Genomic DNA, 19689 nt, shown 5'->3' on the forward strand with positions numbered 1-19689 from the left:
GGTGTCTACTCTACTTATGGGTTGAGGTGTCTACTCTACTCATTGGTTGAGGTGTCTACTCTACTCATGGGTTGAGGTGTCTACTCTACTTATGGGTTGAGGTGTCTACTCTACTCATTGGTTGAGGTGTCTACTCTACTCATGAGTTGAGGTGTCTACTCCACTCATGGGTTGAGGTGTCTACTCTACTCATGGGTTGAGGTGTCTACTCTACTCATGGGTTGAGGTGTCTACTCTACTCATGGGTTGAGGTGTCTACTCTACTCATGGGTTGAGGTGTCTACTCTACTCATGGGTTGAGGTGTCTACTCTACTCTACTCATGGGTTGACTTGTGTCCTACCTCTGTGTAGAAGTCTTTGACTAGTGGTGAGGAGCAGGTTTGCAGGATAGTGTTGACGCTGGGCTGGAAGTCTGGTTGCACGGTGTGGATGGCCCTGAGCACCATGTCCCTCTCATCCTGCCTGAACACACAGTGACTGAACAGCTCGTCCACAGGCAGGCCATCCTCCTCCATCTGACGCAGGACCCTGAGGACAGGCCAGGAAACACAATGTCAGAGACAAGTTAGAAAATAAACAGTAAAAAGTAGCATTTTGCCATATTTATTTCAAATATCCAGTAGGCCTACTTCCAGACGACAAGTGCCTTGGGGGTAAAGGCAACGGATCGATTACAAGTGTTGATAACCATCTTTAGGTAATATATCTGATTTGCTTCAAAGTTCCAAGTTAGGAATGCACTTTTATCAGTATAAAAACATAGAAGTCAACCTTTTGACCTTAGTCTTCATAAAGGTGGGGCCAAGTGTCTCATATACACAGTGTACAAAACATTAAGAACACTTTCCTAATATTGAGTTGCACCCCCTTTTGCCCTCAGAACAGCCTCAATTCGTCGGGGCATGGACTACAAGGTGTCGAAAGCGTTCCACAGGAATGCTGACCCATGTTGACTCCAATGCTTCCAACAGTTGTGTCAAGTTGACTGGATGTCCCTTGGGTGGTGGACCATACTTGATACACACGTGTTGAGCGTGAAAAACAAAGCAGCGTTGCAGTTCTTGACACAAACCGGTGCCCCTGGCACCTACTACCATACCCTGTTCAAAGGCAGTTAAATATTTTGTCTTGCCCATTCACCCTCTGAATGGCACACATACACAATCCATGTCTCAACGCTTAAGAATCCTTCTTTAACCTGTCTCCTCCCCTTCATCTACACTGAATTAAGTGGATCTTAATGTTTTGTACACTCAGTGTAGTTCACAGTGGCCCCATGGTGACTTAATGGTCCTTAATGGTCCTCTGTAGCTCAATTGGTAGAGCATGGCGCTTGTAACGCCAGGGTAGTGGGTTTGATCCCCGGGACCACCCATACGTAAAAATGTATGCACACATGACTGTAAGTCGTTTTGGATAAAAGTGTCTACTAAATGGCATATTATTATTATTATTAATCAAATTGAAAGCACCTCTGATATCATTATGCATGGCTTTATTAAAGCTGATTGACAATGGCAGCATAACAAACAGAATATTTGCATTGGCACTTGGTGCTTTCAGACGCATTGGAAATATCAGGCAGTCCACAGACAGATGGTCACAGAGCACATCGGTGTCATGTTTATTCAAATGATATCATCCAGAGACTCCACACCTGCCATGAATGAACTGCTCAATTCAGGAGACAGCAATGTGCAAACAGCCAGTGGAAAACAGATGGTAGTGTATGGAGCAACAACTGAAGCTGAAAAGGGAGGGAGGAAACTAAGGCCTGACTCATTTAAAGCAGACCCTTGGATAAACGATGGAGCCTTTGTGAACAAAACAAGAGACTGAAGTGTACTCCTAAGCTAAGTCAACCTACATGTCTGGTTTTAAACTGTTGCTATATGTGACTGCTTCAGAGCACTGTATGGATGCTTAACATATCTGCTGTCTGTCAATAGGAAGTAAGAGTTATCCTTGGCTGTGGCATGTGATGTGTAACACCTTGATGTAACCCTGAGGCAGAGGGCCCTGGTGGGCTTATGTGTTACCACTGCCCTCTAGTGGAGTAAGACAGAACACTGTGACAAAGGGATGGAAGGGTGTAAGATTTGTAATCAGCCTCTGACAATGAGAGAGCCTTCCTTTACCCTCCACACCTTTCTGCAAGACCGTGATTAAATAACAGGACCTTAATTACCTTCTACTGGAAATCCTGCTTAAATACCCAGCAGCCCCTCGTCAGGCTAACACAATTAGCAGCTGCCACACTGCCACCACTCCAGTTCAATTCTCTAGGCATTCACAGAACCAAATGGAATCCTCCCTTTATATTACATTTTAGTCACTTAGTAGACGTTCTTATCCAGAGCGACTTACAGGAGCAATTAGGGTTAAGTGCCTCGCTCAAGGGCACAGACAGATTTTTCACCTAGTTGGCTCGGGGATTCGAACCAGCGACCTTTCGGTTAACGCGCTTAACGCAAAGTGAGTGTCTCTTGAACAAAGAGGGGATTAGGCCTTGTTCTCTCAGTGCAAAGAATTAGAGTTGGAAAAACTTAGATACATTTGATTTTTTCCACAATTACTTATAAAGGGATTCTACCCTTTACATCAAAACCTTCACTCCAAATCAAAATTCAAAATCTAAAACCTTTATTTTGGACAAAATTACCTGGAAGGATTATTACTACCAAGGACTATCCAGAAAAAACTTCTGGCAAACCAAAACCTGCAGAAGAAACACAGCAGAAACCTGGAAATACCATCCAACCCAAAACAGAGTGAGTAATGTTCAGTCTGAAGCCAAAAAGTAAAATAATAATCTCTAGGTACTTGTGTTATATAAATATATATATGGTAGTAAGTCACACCAAAGATTTGAAGGCACCGATCAATAGCCAAGATACTCAGCTTTCCGCAGACACCCTGCTTTTGCAGATAGGGGCTACCATTCTCATACCAGACTGAATTGAATAAAACATAATCTAATATGGGGACTTTACATTTAAGAGGTTTTGAAGTCAATAAGGCTACTAAGCTACCAAGCTTCTTAGGACAGGATAGATGTCCCAGCTGAAACTTCAATTAGCACCGAGGTGCGAAGTGAGAGGTGTGAAAGCCCGTGAACCCAACAATGGCAGCCCCAGGGTGGAAACTCAGAACACTAGACATTGAGGACCATGAAACTGAAACAATCTCTGTCAACGTGTACAAGTCTGGAACAGTGGTGGTACAGGGCAACCTCGAACAGTTTCATCAGGACTTTTACGGTATCAAAGAGAGAGCACAGCAGGATGCTCTCTTTTGGTGACGACTCCCCCATCCTGAGTCTGATCACACCTCCTCCTCAAACTGCCCTGCAGACGAGCAGCCCCAAGAGGAATGTCACCCCCCAGCACTGAGCAGACCCAGGTCCCACAACTGCGCTGTTCCTCCATTGTTGAGGATACATTCACAGAGCTGGAGAGAGAGATGGTGGAGCACAGACCAAACAAAACAGACCAGCACAACACTCCCCCCCAAAAAGACCCAGAGGGCTGAAGGGGGAGATAGACGGCTGTCTCAGAGAGCTGGCTGCACGCCGTACTGAGGTGAGAGAATTCAAGCAAGAGAGAGGAACACATGGTACAGCTAACAGCACTGAAGATGGAGGGAGAGGAACACACAGAGGTGAGAACGCTGAGACGCGACAGAGAGCAAGACACTCCCCCAAAGAAGCCAGCAGAACAGCCCACTTCAGACCCGGACCACAACCACATTTACATTTTAGTCATTTAGCAGACGCTCTTATCGGGAGCGACTTACAGTTAGTGAGTGCATACATTATTTTATTTAATTTTTTCATACTGGCACCCCGTGGGAATCGAACCCACAACCCTGGCGTTGCAAACACCATGCTCTACCAACTGAGCTACATCCAACCCAACCCATTCCCTCCCCTACCCTGGACGACGCTGGGTCAATTGTGCGCAGTGCCTTAGACCACTGCGCCACTCGGGAGGTCACCACCCCCTCTTAACAGCCCCCATGTCAACTACCCTGATTGCCCTCCTAAAACCCCCCCGTGCTCCTTATTGACTCAAATGGGAAATACATTCAAGAGAATAAACTTCTTCCCAAACACAAAGTGGCTAAACTCTGGTGCCCAAACACTAGGCGTGCCCTGGAACTGCTGTCAGAGGTCAGACTAGGGTCCCCCAGCCACATCATAATTCAAACGGGCACAAACAATCTGAGGGACCAGCAGGACAGGGTGAACACAGCACTCAAGAGAATGATCGAAAAAGCTTCTTCCACTTACCCTAATACACGAGTCTTGGTTGACTTCTTTTGATTTTCCCATGATGTCAAGGAAAGAGGCACTGAGTTTGAAGGTAGGCCTTGAAATACATCCACAGGTACACCTCCAATTGACTCAAATGATGTCAATTTGCCTATCAGAAGCTTCTAAAGCCATGACATCATTTTCTGGAATTTTCCAAGCTGTTTAAAGGCACAGTCAACTTAGTGTAAATAAACTTCTGACCCACTGGAATTGTGATACAGTGAATTATAAGTGAAATAATCTGTCTGTAAACAATTGTTGGAAAAATTACTTGTGTCATGCACAAAGTAGATGTCCTAACCAACTTGCGAAAACCATAGTTTGTCAACAAGAAATTTGTTGAGTGGTTGAAAAACGTGTTTTAATGACTCCAACCTAAGTGTCTGTAAACTTCCGACTTCAACTGTATGTAAATAAGGTATTTGTTTTAAATGTTTTATACATTTGCAAAAATGTCTACAAACCTGTATTCACTTTGTCATTATGGGGTATTGTGTGTAGATTGATGAAGGAAGATTTTTATTGAATCCATTTTATAATAAGGCTGTAACTAAACAAAATGTGGAAAAAGGGAAGGGTTCTGAATACTGTATATCCCCCCAACAGAATCCCCATACTTTAACAATGACAGATTCTCCATCCTAGAGGGGGAGATCAACCACTTCCAGGCTCAGCGACATGTACTAGTCTGTGGTTACCTAAACGCCAGAACGGGACAAGAACTGAACACTCTTAGCACACAGGGGGACAAACACCTACCTGGAGGTGACAACCTTCCCTCCCCAACATGACCCCCTAGACAAAACTACGACAAAACAACAAACAAAAACTGGTCACAACTCCTGCAGCTCTGTCGCACATTGGGTATGTAAATAGTCAATGGTAGGCTTCAAGGGGACTACTATGGTAGGTTCACCTATAGCTCATCTCTTGGCAGTAGTACTCTAGACTACTTTATCACTGACCTCAACCCAGAGTCTCTCAGTGCGTTCACAGTCAGCCCACTGACACCCCTATCAGATCACAGCAAGATCACGGTCTACTTGAACAGAGCAATACTCAATTATGAGGCATCAAAGCCAAAGAAACTGCATAATATTGAGAAATGCTATAGATGGAACGAAAGTAGTGTAGAAACCTACCAAAAAACTATTGGGCAACAACAAATTCAATCCCTTTTAGAGAACTTCCTGGACAAAACATTTCACTGCAATAGTGGAGGTGTAAACTTGACAGTAGAAAGCCTAAACAGTATATTTGACCTTTCAGCAAATTTAAGTAGACAACCTAAGAAAATTAACAACAATAACAAATGGTTTACCAACAAAATACGTAGAGTCCTACACAGACATTGGCGCATCCTGCAACTACATGACAATTTTACTGCTAAACCTTGTCAGAAGGAACACCAATCTCAGAGACAAACTGGTGCATTATATACAGAAAACTGACGCACCCACTCAAAACACTATCGATGTCCTCCCACTCCCTATAGGTGTGCGCACACTGTTCCTGTAGCACATTATCACAAAAACGTAAACAATTTCCCCATCCTAAAACCAACAAACCCATCACCCTGAAGAGCCAGACTACTTCCGATTCCAAAGGAATCATCTACGCTATCCAGTGCCCGTGCTCCAAATTATAAATTGGGAAGAAAACATGCACACGGAGAACACGGATCATAGAACACAAAAGCTCTATTAGACGCTAGGACGAGAACTAGCCTCTAGCAGTCCACTTTATCCAGCACCAACACACAGTCAATAAACTAAAGTTCTGGGCTATTGAGAAAATGCAGAGGAATGAGAGGGGGGGTGATTTTGACCGTTTCTTTCTACAAAAATAGGCTAAATGGATCCCCCTCCTACACACTGTCACCCAACACGGATTATACAAACAACTAGAGTTAAACTGTTTTCTCTAGTATACATTGTCCTTCCTAGACTGACCAGTATATAGCCTTTTGTGTATTCCCTTGTTCTGCTGAGTTTTTGATAAATCGCCACAGTGAGCCCCTTGTGTGCATAAACTGTCTTTTACGCATGCATCTCTGATAGAATATCCCTTTATGCAGGTCCTTTGTACAGTATACATTCTTGTGCGTTATTGTTCATGTTGCCTCTATACACACGTGATAATGTTGTAGATTTGTTTTGTATATAGTTATTTACCTGTCATGTGACATTTACTTGTCCCCACCTCTATATCTAGAGACACGTCAGCTTCCGTCCACAAAGCTGCCTGAGAAGACTCTAGTAGTCGAAACGCATTGCAGTTGTGCATCCTGATGTACTATGCTGACTGCTCCTATATGTATTCTTTTGAAAATATATTATTTTAATAGTTCTCTAAAGTTTATTGCCACGTACTGGCCGCCTACTCATCTTCTTTCTTTAAACACCTAAGAAAGAAATTGAGAAACTAACCTACCAGAAACATAGAGACCCAGAAAACCTGAGCCTACGCTTTCACTATGGTGCAACACTAAAAAAGTACAGAAATACACTAAGAAAAAAAGAAGGAACAGCACATCAGAAATCATCTCAATGTAACTGAAGAATCAACTGAATCTAACCACTTCTGAAAAAATTGGAACGCACTAAACAAACAACAAATTGAAGAGTTATCTATCCAAAATGTAGATGTATGGATAAACCACTTCTCAAATGTTTTGGCTCTATAATAAAGAACAAAAACATACTTGATCAATTACAAATCTTAGAATCAGCTATTAAAGACTACCAGAGCCCACTGGATTCTCCAATTACATTGAACGAACTACAGGACAAAATACAAATATTCCAACCCAAAAAGGCCTATGGTGTTGACGGTACCCTAAATGAAATGATAAAATATACAGACCACAAATTTCAATTGGCTATACTTAAACTCTTTAACGTCATCCTCAGCTCTGGCATCTCCCCCAATATTTAGAACCAAGGACTGATCACCCCAATCCACAAAAGTGGAGACAAATTTGACATGACATTACATTTACATAATTTAGCAGACGCTCTTATCCAGAGCGACTTACAAATTGGTGCATTCAACTTATGATAGCCAGTGGGACAACCACCTGACCCCAATAACTACCGAGGGATCTGCATCAACAGCAACCTCTGGAAAGTCCTCTGCATTATCATTAACAGCAGACTCCTACATTTCCTCAGTGAAAACAATGTCCTGGGCAAATGTCAAATTGGATTTTTACCAAATGACCGTATGACAGATCACATACTCACCCCGCACAACCTAACTGACAAACAAACAAACCAAAATAAAAGTAAAGTCTTCTCATGCTTTGTTGATTTCCCAAAAAAAGCTTTCGACTCAATTTGGCATAAGGGTCTGCTATATAAATTGATGGAAAGCGTTGTTGGGGGAAAAACATATGACATTATAAAATCCATGTACATAAACAACAAGTGTTAACATTGACAAGAAACACACAGATTTATTTCCACAGGGCCGTGGGGTGAGACAGGAATGCAGCTTGAGCCCCACACTCTTCAACATATACAGTATGTCAACGAATTGGCAAGGTCACTAGAACAGTCTGCCTCACCTGGCCTCACCCTACTAGACTCAAGTCAAATGTCTACTGTTTGCTGATGATCTGGTGCTTCGGCACAGATTCTGTCAGACCTGGGCCCTGACAGTGAATCTCAGTAAGACAAAAATAATGGTGTTCCAAAAATGGTCCAGTTGCCAGGACCACAAATACAAATTTCATCTAGACACTATCGCACTACAGCAGACAAAAAAACTTTACATATCTCGGCCTAAACATCAGCACCACAGGTAACTTCCACAAAGCTGTGAACAATCTGAGATACAAGGCATTCAACATCCCAATTAGAATCTGGCTAAAAATACTTGAATCAGTTATAGAACCCAATGCCTTTATGGTTGTGAGGTCTGGGGTCCGCTCACCAACCAAGAATTCACATAAATGGGACAAACACCAAATTGAGACTCAGCAAGCAGAATTCAGCAAAAACGTCCTCCGTGTACAACGTAAAACAACAAATAATGCATGTAGAGCAGAAATAGGACGATACCCACTAATTATAAAAATCCAGAAAAGAGCTGTTAAATTCTAAAACTATCTAAAAGGAAGCAATTCCCAAACCTTCCATAACAAAGCCATCACCTACAGAGCAGGGTTTTCATTAGCCGGTAATTGCCGGCTTTCTACAATAATGAAAAGCAGATAAATACAATTGTAGTGGGCCAAATTCTCCAGGAAAGGCTGTCTATCATTGCCTATACCCCGAATTCGCACTGCAGCACCATTCTCTCACTCCTTGCACGCAAGTGCACCTGTTGCTGAGGAGAGAGAGAGCGAGAGAGAGAGGAGCCTTGGCCTAGGCTAGCGTTGATTGCGAAGATGGAGGCCTTTTTCATTGAAGTAAAACAAAGGTTTGAGGAAAAAGAGTATGCCTATAGTGAAAAGTCTACAGGGGGAATTTAATATACGTTTTAATATTGTAGTGGACTAAGATGAGAAGAACGTTGGCGCGGCCAAATGTAGGCTACTGTGCAACTCGCTATTCAGGTAGGATGCAATTTTGGAACAAACATTTTGGAATGTATTTATAATAATTTATTTTATCATTATTATTATTATTGTATATCATTGTTATAATTGTAAGCCTATTTATTACATCAAAACCAGTTCTTTAAATGTGCAAAACTTGTTTTATTGAATTCTGTTGAGGCATTTTCATTGGCTAAATTAAGTTTGATCTGTCTTTTTAATTGTGTGCCCCATCTTTTAGTTTAAGATGGGCTATAAGTACAGTAGGTCTGTTGTAAAATAAATAACATTAACCTATTACTAACATTTGTTGGGTACGGTAGGCACTAGCCTTTATTGGTAATTGCTGCAATATAGCCTGCTCAAAACCTTTGTGTTTTGTTTCATTCTGTTGAGCCATTTTCTTTGGCCAAATTAAGTTCCAACTGTAATGCTGTGTTTGATACAATATAATAGCCTGCTCGTATTTTCCCAATAAACAATGGCTTGACTTACTTTTGAAATACCCTAATGAAGTTCAGAAAATGCTGTGAAGGTTTGGTGTGGCTATTATTAAACTTTACCTACTGCAGGCCTATTACATTTACATTTTACATTTTAGTCATTTAGCAGACGCTCTTATCCAGAGAGACTTGCAGTTAGTGAGTGCATACATTATAAAAAAAATTATACTGGCTTCCCATGGGAAACGAACCCACAACCCTGGCGTTGCAAACGCCATGCTCTACCAACTGAGCTACATCCCTGCCGGCCATTCCCTCCCCTACCCTGGACAACGCTGGGCCAATTGCGCGCCGCCCCATGGGTCTCCCGGTCGCGGCCGGCTACGACAGAGCCTGGATTCGAACCAGGATCTCTAGTGGCACAGCTACCACTGCGATGCAGTGCCTTAGACCACTGCGCCACTCAGGAAACCAATGATATGCGGGCAGTGCGCACCAGCGCTCCAACGGACTCCGCCTGTTCTTGAGGTGAGGAAGAATGTTTTAGGTCTACCAGAGTTACTATAATATAACAATATAATGCTTATGTATATACAAAAAATTCTGATAGAAAATTCTGTACGTCTATATCTGTATATCAGACACAGTAGCCATCTGACATAAAGAAATGTATGTCGGTGTCGTAGCTTGCCGCTGGGATATCTCTATCCCCTTGGGCTAGGCCTAAGTTTATCTTAGAGATATCCCAGCGGCAAGCTAGGACACCTACTGCCGGTGATTATATATATATATATATATATATATATATATATATATATATATACATACACACACACACACACACACACACACACACACACACACACACACACTACCGTTCAAAAGTTTGGGGTCACTTAGAAATGTCCTTGTTTTCCATGAAAACATACATGAAATGAGTTGGAATAGAAAATATAGCAAAATGCATAGGAAATGTAGTCATTGACAAGGTTAGAAATAATTATTTTTAATTGAAATAATAATTGTGCCCTTCGAACTTTGCTTTCGTCAAAGAATCCTCCATTTGCAGCAATTACAGCCTTGCAGACCTTTGGCATTCTAGTTGTCAATTTGTTGAGGTAATCTGAAGAGATTTCACCCCATGCTTCCTGAAGCACCTCCCACAAATTGGATTGGCTTGATGGGCACTTCTTACGTACCATACGGTCAAGCTGCTCCCACAACAGCTCAATAGGGTTGAGATCCGGTGACTGTGCTGGCCACTCCATTATAGACAGAATACCAGCTGACTGCATCTTCCCTAAATAGTTATTGCATAGTTTGGAGAGGTGCTTTGGGTCAGGCCCAGGTCGCAGTTGTAAATGAGAACTTGTTCTCAACTGGCTTACCTGGTTAAATAAAGGTGAAATAAAAATAAAATAAAATTGTCCTGTTGTAGGAAGAAATTGGCTCCATTCAAGCGCCGTCCACAGGGTATGGCATGGCGTTGCAAAATGGAGTGATAGCCTTCCTTTTACCCTGTATAAATCTCCCACTTTACCACCACCAAAGCACCCCCAGACCATCACATTGCCTCCACCATGCTTGACAGATGGCATCAAGCACCCCTCCAGCATCTTTTCATTTGGTCTGCGTCTCACAAATGTTCTTCTTTGTGGTCCGAACACCTCAAACTTCGATTCGTCTGTCCATAACACTTTTTTCCAATCTTCCCCTGTCCAGTGTCTGTGTTCTTTTGTCCATCTTAATCTTTTCTTTTTATTGGCCAGTCTGAGATATGGCATTTTCTTTGCAACTCTGCCTAGAAGGTCAGCATCCCGGAGTCGCCTCTTCACTGTTGACGTTGAGACTGGTGTTTTGCAGGTACTATTTAATGAAGCTGCCAGTTGAGGACCTGTGAGGTGTCTGTTTCTCAAACTAGACACTCTAATGTATTTGTCGTCTTGCTCAGTTGTGCACCGGGGCCTCCCACTCCTCTTTTTATTCTGGTTAGAGCCAGTTTGCGCTGTTCTGTGAAGGGAGTAGTACACAGTGTTGTACGAGATCTTCAGTTTCTTGGCAATTTCTCGCATGGAATAGCCTTCATTTCTCAGAACAAGAATAGACTGACGAGTTTCAGAAGAAATGTATTTGTTTCTGGCCATTTTGAGCCTGTAATCGAACCCACAATTGCTGATGCTCCAGATACTTAACTAGTCTCAAGAAGGCCAGTTTTATTGCTTCTTTACAGTTTTCAGCTGCACTACCATAATTGCATAATGGTTTTCTAATGATCAATTAGCCTTTTAAAATGATAAACTTGGATTAGCAAACACAATGTGCCATTGGAACACAGGACTGATGGTTGCTGATAATGGGCCTCTGTACGCCTATGTAGATATTCCATTATAAAATCAGCCGTTTCCAGCTACAACAACCATTTACAACATTAACAATGTCTACACTGTATTTCTGATCAATTTGATGTTATTAAAAAAATGGACAAAAAAATGGCTTTTCTTTCAAAAACAAGGACATTTCTAAGTGACCCCAAACTTTAGAACGGTAGTGTATATATACACACTACCAGTCAAAAGTTTGGACACACCTACTCATTCAAGGGTTTTTCTTTATTTTTACTATTTTGTTACATTGTAGAATAATAGTGAAGACATAAAAACTATGAAATAACACATATGGAATCATGTAGTAACCAAATAAGTGTTAAATCAAAATATAGTTTATATTTGAGATTCTTCAAATAGCCTCCCTTTGACAGCTTTGCACATGCTTGGCATTCTCTCAACCAGCTTCATGACATAGTCACCTGGCATGCATTTCAATTAACAGGTTCTTACAAGTTAATTTGTGGAATTTATTTCCTTCTTAATGCGTTTCAGCCAATCAGTTGTGTTGTGACAAGGTAGGGGGTTATACAGAAGATAGCCCTATTTGGTAAAAGACCAAGTACATATTATGGCAAGAACAGCTCAAATAAGCAAAGAGAAACAACAGTCCATTATTACTTTAAGACATGAAGGTCAGTCAATTCCGAAAATTTCTAGAATTTTGAACGTTTCTTCAAGTGCAGTCGCAAAAAGCATCAAGCGCTATGAAACTAGCTCACATGAGGACCGCCACAATTATGGAAGACCCACAGTTACCTCTGCTGCAGAGGATAAGTTCATTAGAGTTACCAGCCTCAGAATTGCAGCCAAAATAAATAAGTGGAAGCAAGTCCCCACAGCAATGTTCCAATAAAGTTCAAGTAACAGACACATCTCAACATCAACTGTTCAGAGGAGACTGTGTGAATCAGGCCTTGATGGTCAAATTGCTGCAAAGAAACCACTCCTAAAGGACACCAATAAGAAGAAGAGACTGCTTGGGCCAAGAAACACGAGCAATGGACATTAGACCGGTGGAAATGTGTCCTTTGGTCTGGAGTTCAAATTTGAGATTTTTGGTTCCAACCGCAGTGGCTTTGTGAGATGCGGTGTGGGTGAATGGATGATCTCCGCATATGTATTTCCCACCATAAAGCATGGGGAAGGTGGTGTTATGGTGTGGGGGTGCTTTGCTGGTAACACTGTCTGTGATTTATTTAGAATTCAAGGCACACTTAACCAGCATGGCTACCACAGCAGTCTGCAGCGATACTCCATCCCATCTGGTTTGGGCTTAGTGGGACTATCATTTGTTTTTCAACAGGACAATGACCCAAAACACCTCCAGGCTGTGTAAGGGCTATTTTACCAAGAAGAAGAGTGATGGAGTGCTGCATCAGATGACCTGGCCCCCACAATCCCCCGACCTCAACCCAATTGAGATGGTTTGGGATGAGTCGGACGGCAGAGTGAAGGAAAAGCAGCCAACAAGTGCTCAGCATATGTGGGAACTCCTTCAAGACTGTTGGAAAATCATTCCAGGTGAAGCTGGTTGAGAGAATGCCAAGAGTGCGCAAAGCTGTCATCAAGGCAAAGGGTGGCTATTTGAAGAATCTCAAATATAAAATATATTTTGATTTGTTTAAAACTTTTCTGGTTACTACATGATTCCATGTGTTATTTCATAGTTTTGATGTCTTCACTATTATTATACAACGTAAAAATAGGAAAAATAAAGAAAAACCCTGGAATGAGTAGGTGTGTCCAAACTTTTGACTGGTACTGTATATATTTATATATTAATGTCATACAGTGGACGACTAAGCCTATAGGCCTATGCATGCAATGCCTTGATTCATTTAGTGCTCAAATCTCTGACAGCTGAACCGTGATGTGGACAAATATTGTTTTAGGAAACACTGCTACAGAGAGATGAACCTAGAGAAGAGTCCCCTCAGCAAGCTGGTCCAGGACAACAAAAAGAGATAACAAAAAGATAATTACTTGACACAATGGAAAGAATTAGCCATAAAACAGTGCAAAATGGAATGATATTTGGCCCTAAACAGAGAGCATACAATGGCAGAATACCTGACCAATGACTGACCCAAAATTAAGGAAAGCTTTGACTATGTACAGACTCAATGAGTATAGCCTTGCTATTGAGAGGCCGCCGTACAGGCTATGTGCACACTGCCCACAAAAGTAGGTGGAAACTGAGCTGCACTTCCTAACCTGCCAAATGTGTGCCCATATTAGAGACACATATTTCCCTCAGATCATACAGGCCCACAAATAATTAAAAAACAAATCAAATGTTGATAAAATCCCATATCTATTAGGTGAAATACCACAGTGTGCCATCACAACAGAAAGATTTGTGACCTATTGCCACAAGAAAAGGGCAACCAGTGGGGGGAAAATAACCATTTAGAGGGGGAGCAAGCTTAATTGAGCAAGCTGAAGATTGACTTTAGTTCTGTAGGAATGAGATGTGCTTTTAAAGGATGCTAGTCACTAGGCACAGTGCCGCTGTGGACAATGGCAACCATATCAGGGCAGGAGAGAGAGGAAGAGAGAGGGGGAACTGGAGACGAACGGGGGAAGTGGAGGAAGAACAGAGTGTGCGGAAAAATATGTACTGGCTGGGCTGAAGAGTTAGCAAGAGAGCACCACCGCAGAACAACAATGTCATTGGTATCACCTTACAGTGATCGATGGACCAACCAGCTGCCCCTCTCCACCCCTACTGCACTGCAACCTGCTTTGTCATTGGGCCACACCGCATAGGGTGACATCCTCAGGGGGGACAGTAGAGTAGGGAGGGATAGCTGGAGACAAGATCTGCAGTCCAACACAACTAGAAAGAAAATCTGATCGGTGTTATTAGAAATACTAATACCTTTATACCAGCCAGTTTCTGTGCAGATGTATTTTTTTAAATTACATTTTTAATCAATTAGCCTAACGTTCTAGTCAACAAATTGACAACGACAAATTGTCTTTCACAAATCTTCCAAACAATCGGTGTCATTTCCTTGTCCAATAAGCACAATCAAATTACTGACAGCAGGTTGTTAAGAAACCAAAAACATACAGTATCAATCACAATCCATTTGGCCTGACTGAAATCCATTTGGCTCCTGCCTCTGTATAGTCAGCCAGCAGATTGGCCTAGCCTACATCAGAGACATTCATTATGATATATCTAGTACTGGGAGAGCTAGAGGTGAACAGTGTGGCGATGCTTTATGTGTGCCTCCATGCTAAATGTAATGTAATAAATCTATGTGTGGAGGCAGCATGCAGTCACTGACACCACCACTGGCCTAAACTCAATTAATAACACTCATCAATGGTGATTTCTCACCCAGGATGCCCTACTTACTTAACACCATTCATTCTGCTGTGAGACTGTGTCCTTGATGAGAAAAGGCTGGCTGGATGGATGGATTGAGTCATCTGGGTGAGACAGTAACTGTAACCTTTATCGACACCTGATACACATCAATTAGCTTCTCTATAGCTACAGTATTTACAACTTCCCAAGCTTTCGTTCTGTTGGCCAAGAGTCGAGACAATTGAAAACAACATAGCAGGAGCATAGAAAGATACACTACATGGCCAAAAGACAGCTGCTCGTCGAACATCTCATTCCAAAATCTTGGGCATCAATATGGAGTTGGTCCCCCCTTTGCTGCTATAACAGCCTCCACTCTTCTGGGAAGGTTTTCTACTAGATGTTGGAACATTGCTGTGGGGACTTGCTTCCATTCAGCCACAAGAGCATTAGTGAGGTCGGGCACTGATGATGGGCGATTAGGCCTGGCTCGCAGTTGTCGTTACAATTCATCCCAAAGATGTTCGATGTGGTTGAGGTCAGGGCTCTGTGCAGGCCATTCAAGTTATTCCACACCGATCTCGACAAACCATTTCTCTATGGACCTCGCTTTGTGCAAGAGGGCATTGTCATTCTGAAATAGGAAAGGGCCATCCCCACTGTTGCCACAAAGTTGGAAGCACAGAATCGTCTATAATGTCATTGTATGCTGTAGCGTTAAGATTACCCTTCACTGGAACTAACGGGCCTAGCCCGAACCATGAAAAACAGCCTCAGACCATTATTCCTCCTCCACCAAACTTTACAGTTGGCACTATGCATTTGGGCAGGTAGCATTCTCCTGGCATCCGCCAAACCCAGATTCGTCCGTCGGACTGCCAGATGGTGAAGCGTGATTCATCATGCCAGAGAACACGTTTCCACTGCTCCAGAGTCCAATGGCGGCGAGCTTTACACCACTCCAGCCGACGCTTGGCATTGCGCATGTTGATCTTAGGCTTGTGTGCGGCTGCTCTTCCATGGAAACCCATTTCATGAAGCTCCCGACGAACAGTTATTGTGCTGACGTTGCTTCCAGAGACAGTTTGGAACTCGTTAGTGAGTGTTGCAACCAAGGAGAGTTATGCGCTATGCGCTTCAGCACTCGGCAGTCCCATTCTGTGAGCTTGTGTGGCCTACCACTTCGCGGCTGAGCCGTTGTTGCTCCTAGACGTTTCCACTTCACAATAACAGCACTTACAGTTGACCGGGGCAGCTCTAGCTGGGAAAAAAATTGACGAACTGACTTGTTGGAAAGGTGGCATCCTATGACTGTGCCACGTTGAAAGTCACTGAGCTCTTCAGTAAGGCCATTCTACTGCCAATGTTTGTCTATGGAGATCGCATGGCTGCATGCTCGATTTTATACACCTGTCAGCAAAGGGTGTGGCTGAAATAGCCGAATCCACTAATTTTAAGGGGTGTCCACATACCTTTGTATATATAGTGTATGTCAGGAGGATAAATTGATCATTGATAAAACAACATAGCGCACGCAGGATGTTACACATAATAACCAGTCCACTTGAAAACAGTTTCCTCCACTGGGTTGATGTGGAGACCACAATAGGCCCCATTGTGATGGAGGAGAGCAGGAAATTAGGGGTCAGGGTCTCATATTTAAACAGTCTTGAAAAAGAAACTAGCTGCTCACTGTCTAATTTTCAGAATATTTCATCAGGCTTTTGTGAATCCCAGTATGTCTAGACATAATAATAATATATGCCATTTAGCATATGTTTTTAACCAAAGTGAATTAAAGTAATGAATGCATGCATACATTTTTGTTGTTAACACTGTATAACAGAAGAGGCTAGAATAAAGAGAAACATGAACCGCAAAGCTAATAGGAGAGTCTGACATCATCTAGTGGCAAACTCAGGCAACGCATGCACTGGCCACCTAGTAATAATCTACTACAAATAAGACTACAAATAATGATCTTACACATTCTAAGCCTACTTTCCAATGCAGTCTTGAAGGTCTAGGCATTGTTTTGTTTTATGTTGTATAGCAAATACTATTATCTTTATCTAAGATCAAGAGGCTCAGAGTTACAGTAATGAGTTAAGGTCTGCAAATGGCTATATCTGTGTGTTAGCCTACCTGTTGATGACACGTGGAGAACAGTTAGGGGTTCGGCCCATACACTCCAGAGCAGCACAGTAGGAGCTGAGGTTAGGCTTCAGACCAGCCTCTTCTACCAGAATGAACATACGGCCAATCTGGTTTAAAGAGCCCTGGAATACAACAAGGAGAGACACACTCTATCTTATATTCCACATGGGGAGGCCCTGCATAATTAAAGTCTCTAAAATATACCACATGCCATAGAAATACAGGTGAGCAGCACTTACCTTCTTGGCCCAGACCCTCATCATGATGTTGTAGAGTCCTATGTTGAGCAGGTTGCGCCGGCTGACCATACGGTGGTGGCTGAGCAGAAAATGGTGGGCTCGGTCGATGTCCCCACAGAACACACAGGCCTCCAGGTAACAGCGGACACTACGGTGGACATCCCCGTACACTCTGGCCTCGCTGTTATCCTGCACGTGCTCAGGGCTGGCCGACACAGCCCACTGGTTCAGCTTCCTCTCCAGCTCTTCCACCTCTGCCAGCTCCCGGGCCTTGGCCTCAGCCTTTCTCTCCAGCTCCTCCAGCTCAGCCAGCTCCTTGGTCCTGGCCTTGGCTTCTGACAACTCAGGAGCCGGCTCCTTCGAGGCTTTCCCCTTCCCTTTGGCTTTTCTAAGAGGCACAGTAGCAGCAGCAACCGGTGCAGCTGCCATAGTGTGCTCTTGGTTTGCAGCTGCCATGGTGTGCTCTTGGTTTTTCAGAGTTTTGCTCTTTTTAGCAGTTGATACAGTCTTTATTCCTGCTTTTGTCGATATGGTTTTATGTGAGGTACCTGGTAGCATCAGTTTGCCTTTGCTGCTTTTCACAGGTTTATCCTCTATGCCTAGCTGCTGCTTCAGTTTCTTTGTTTTAGTCTTCTTCTCCTGGCTTAGTTTCTCCATCCAGCGGGATTTGGAGGCTGAGGCATCTTTTCCCCCTCCTTTACCAGTCTGTCCCCCTCCCTTACTAATAGTCTGTCCCGCCTTGGACACCTCTGTTCTCTCCCCAGACACATTATTGGGACTGTTCCCTGAAGAAGCCCCAGTCCCTGACTTAGAAGCTTTGACAAATTGCACCTTTACATGTTGGACATCTACAATGATGTCAGATTGGAGTTGCTGGATCCTGGTTTCAAGCACTGCAAAGAGGAAGGGGAGAGAGAAAATAGTAAAATAATCCGATAGAAAATCAACATAAGGATTTGAGGTATCTCATGCATGCTAAGAACACCATTTAAAATGTAAAGCCATTGACCATTTCCAAACCTAGAAAAGCAAGTAGGCCTATGAATACGCACCATCCAGCAGCTGAGATTGTTCCCATACTCGTTTTTTCCTATCTTCTTTCTTTGGAATCAGAGCTGAGAAATGTCTTCGTTGTGATGTCCATGGTGGCTCTGCAAGAAGTAGGTATTGTCAGCTTTTCTTTGACAAAAACTGGCACACTGATCAGATGCCAATTCGTGTTGAGGTTTAGAAATACGATTGAGCAAATATTGCATTTACGTTGTCAGGCAACGACCTGCAAGTTCATAATATGCAAGTTCATAAAATGACATGATAACTTAATATAGTTACGTAAGCTGTAAATACAGTAATTTACCTCATTAACATATATCTCTGCGTTTACAAACTTGGCTTTAAAATCTCTACAGGATGAGAATTGAGGATGGGTATGTAATGGCTGGTCAACTACAGCTGGTAAATCAATTTATATATTATAATACATTACTAGTAGATAGCGATCGAGAGATACCAAATATTCCAAGGATATTATAACTAGTCATGAGAGTTCCAGCACAGCACTGTCTCGTGGTGCACCCGTCCCCTTGGCTTGACATACAGTAAGTAGCTAGATAGCGAGGAAACATACCTGATATTTGCCTTTCAACGTTATTCTGGATTGTAAGGCAATGGTCAACATTTGACACACGACGAACACTTCTTTCCAACAGTATGCGACCACTCAGACACTTTGGAAAGGTACAGAGTCTCAAAAGTGACATGTTGACATAATAACCGCATTACTTTTTACCACACTAGGCTGCCATTTTGAATTACACCAGCTAATCGAACACAATGGATCTGAGTACAGGCATGGATAGAAGACCACCGAAAAATTGAGCTGTGTTTGTTTTGAAAGAAGAAGGAACGTTTTTTTCTGCAATGGAGTGTAGATTGTTACCAATTAAACAAATAAACAACGAATCATAAATATGCAATTTGTGGAATTTATGTGCAAAATGTATGTTGTTTTACCTTTATTCTCAATGAATAATAATTGTTATGTTTGTTCAAATTGATATTTTATTGTATTATTCAGGAATATCTGATAAATTATAGAAATTATGACCTCAGCTGAAAAACATAAAGGACAATGAGTTTCAAACATGTGTATGACCTATATCACCAATAGGTGGCAGCCTCACCATATAATAAGTAGAACAAAGGTCAAACTAGGGGTCATACATAAGTGGTCTTGCTGGTACTATTATGTGTTGGTTTGAGTGGAAAATCACAACCTTTTGGAT

At 42.4% G+C, this 19689-nt stretch overlaps 1 protein-coding gene across 1 annotated transcript in view; it reads right to left on the bottom strand.

The window, feature by feature from the left end:
• Positions 1 to 19195, bottom strand: part of LOC311131421 (DNA-directed RNA polymerase, mitochondrial-like) — an 85191-nt gene extending 65996 nt beyond the window's left edge. The window contains exons 1-5 of the mRNA XM_084164395.1: positions 19032 to 19195; positions 18457 to 18555; positions 17405 to 18297; positions 17154 to 17287; positions 343 to 529 (exon numbers count right to left, since the gene is read on the bottom strand). Coding sequence (XP_084020521.1) covers positions 343 to 529; positions 17154 to 17287; positions 17405 to 18297; positions 18457 to 18555; positions 19032 to 19164 — 1446 coding nt within the window. The 5' untranslated portion in view covers positions 19165 to 19195. The remainder of the gene's footprint in view (positions 1 to 342; positions 530 to 17153; positions 17288 to 17404; positions 18298 to 18456; positions 18556 to 19031) is intronic.
• Between the last annotated feature and the right edge of the window lie 494 nt (positions 19196 to 19689).

Source organism: Coregonus lavaretus (genome assembly GCF_964263955.1).
Source record: "Coregonus lavaretus genome assembly, chromosome: 6".
Taxonomy (NCBI): domain Eukaryota; kingdom Metazoa; phylum Chordata; class Actinopteri; order Salmoniformes; family Salmonidae; genus Coregonus; species Coregonus lavaretus.